The 279-nt window shown below is 60.6% G+C and overlaps 1 protein-coding gene across 1 annotated transcript in view; it reads left to right on the forward strand.

Annotated features, from left to right (window-relative positions):
- The window catches only part of LOC119586485 (transducin-like enhancer protein 4), a gene marked incomplete in the record, with an annotated part of 158,632 nt that overhangs the window by 68,710 nt on the left and 89,643 nt on the right, over nt 1-279 (forward strand). The window contains 1 exon segment of the mRNA XM_037935222.1: nt 25-99. Coding sequence (XP_037791150.1) covers nt 25-99 — 75 coding nt within the window.

Genomic DNA, 279 nt, shown 5'->3' on the forward strand with positions numbered 1-279 from the left:
TGGTCTCCGCCTCCTTACGGGCAGCACCAACAACAGGTCGCCGCGGCCATCGAGAGGGCCAAGCAGGTCACCATGACAGAACTGAACGCCATTATTGGGGTAAGTTGCGTGTGAGTGTGGGTGTGAGGGTGTGTGTGTAGGGAGGGGCTGAGGGGGGAGGGGAGGAGTGTGTGTGTAGGGAGGGGATGGATGAGGTGTGTGTGTGTATGGGGGTAAGTTGTGTGTGTGTAGGGAGGGGCTGAGGGGGGAGGGGTGTGTGAGGGGTAGGGGGTAGATGAG

The sequence above is a fragment of the Penaeus monodon genome, chromosome 21 (genome assembly GCF_015228065.2).
Source record: "Penaeus monodon isolate SGIC_2016 chromosome 21, NSTDA_Pmon_1, whole genome shotgun sequence".
Taxonomy (NCBI): domain Eukaryota; kingdom Metazoa; phylum Arthropoda; class Malacostraca; order Decapoda; family Penaeidae; genus Penaeus; species Penaeus monodon.